The 1,243-nt window shown below is 59.9% G+C and overlaps 1 protein-coding gene across 1 annotated transcript in view; it reads right to left on the minus strand.

The window, feature by feature from the left end:
• EMH_0004790 (uncharacterized protein) overlaps positions 1-1,243 on the minus strand; it is a gene marked incomplete at both ends in the record, with an annotated part of 2,216 nt that overhangs the window by 773 nt on the left and 200 nt on the right. Inside the window, 2 exons of the mRNA XM_013496925.1 lie at positions 25-476; positions 888-1,241. Of these exons, the coding sequence (XP_013352379.1) occupies positions 25-476; positions 888-1,241 (806 nt within the window). The remainder of the gene's footprint in view (positions 1-24; positions 477-887; positions 1,242-1,243) is intronic.

The raw sequence follows: 1,243 nt of genomic DNA on the forward strand, positions 1-1,243 counted from the left end.
TTGCGGTTGTTGCTGCCGTTGCACCTGCTGCTGTTGCTGATGTTCTTCACGCTTCGCCTCCTGCCGCTGCTGCTGCAGCAGCAGCATCTGCTGCTGCTGCTGCAGCTGCTGCTGTTGTTCGTCAGGCTCCCGTTTCAAGCACTGCCGCAGAACTTGCTGCTGCTGTTGCTGTCGCTGCTGCTGCTGCTGCGGCTGCTGTTGTTGCTGCTGCTGCTGCTGCCTTGTCTCTGGCCTGTTCTGCTGCTCCTGCGGAAATCTTGCTGCTGCTGCTGCTGCTGCTGCTGTTGCTGCTGCTGCTGGAGTCTCCTCAGCAGCAGTCGGCTTGGCCGCAGTTGCAGCAGCAGAATCAGCAGCAGCAGCAGCAGGAGCAGCAGCAGGAGCAGCAGCAGCAGCAGCAGCAGGCTGCTGCGCGCGTATGTCTAAGTAGTAACACCCGCCTGTCTTCAGTGCGTCCCAATGCAGAGGCAGCGAAAACCCTACACAACACAAACGCGCATGCATGCATTGCTGCTGCTGCTGCGGCGGCGGCGGCTGCTGCTGCTCCTGCTGCTACGGCTGCTGCTGCTGCTCCTGCTGCTACGGCTGCTGCTGCTGCTGCTGCTGCAGCGGTGGCTCTGTAGACAGCCGCTGCACAAGCAGCGGAACTAACTTAGCAGCAGCAATAGCAGCAGCAGCAGCAGCAGCGACAACAGCAGCAGCAAGATAAGCAGCAGCAATATCAGCAGCAGCAGCAGCACTTGCAGCAGCAACAACAGCACCAATAGCAGCAGCACCTATCGCAGCAGCAGCACTACCAGCAGCAGCATTAACAGCAGCAGCAGCAGCAACACTACCAGCAGCAGCACTACCAGCAGCAGCAGCAGCAGCAGCAGCAGCAGCAGCAGTACCTTGTTCAGTTTTGAGGCTGAGTATATCAGCAGCAGCAACAGCAAAAAGAGAAGACACGAAGCGGCGGAGCCGTTTCTCGCTGCGGGCGAAGCGCCACGGCAGCTCTACACAACGCTCCTCGTAGCTGCTGCTGCCTGCTGCTGCTGCTGCTGCTGCTGCTGCTGCTGCTGCTGTTGCTGATGGTGATGGTGGTCGGGTTGATGATGATGAGGATGATGATGATGGGGAGGGGGGCAACGGGTTGTTAGTTCCTGCTGCTGCTGCTGCTGCTGCTGTTGCTGCTGTTGCTGCTGCTGCTGCTGCTGGGCGAGGGAGACGCAGCACGAGCTGCTTCACCATTGATGAGCAGCCACCG

The sequence above is a fragment of the Eimeria mitis genome, genomic scaffold, assembly GCF_000499745.2.
Source record: "Eimeria mitis Houghton genomic scaffold, Emh_scaff238, whole genome shotgun sequence".
Lineage (NCBI taxonomy): Eukaryota > Apicomplexa > Conoidasida > Eucoccidiorida > Eimeriidae > Eimeria > Eimeria mitis.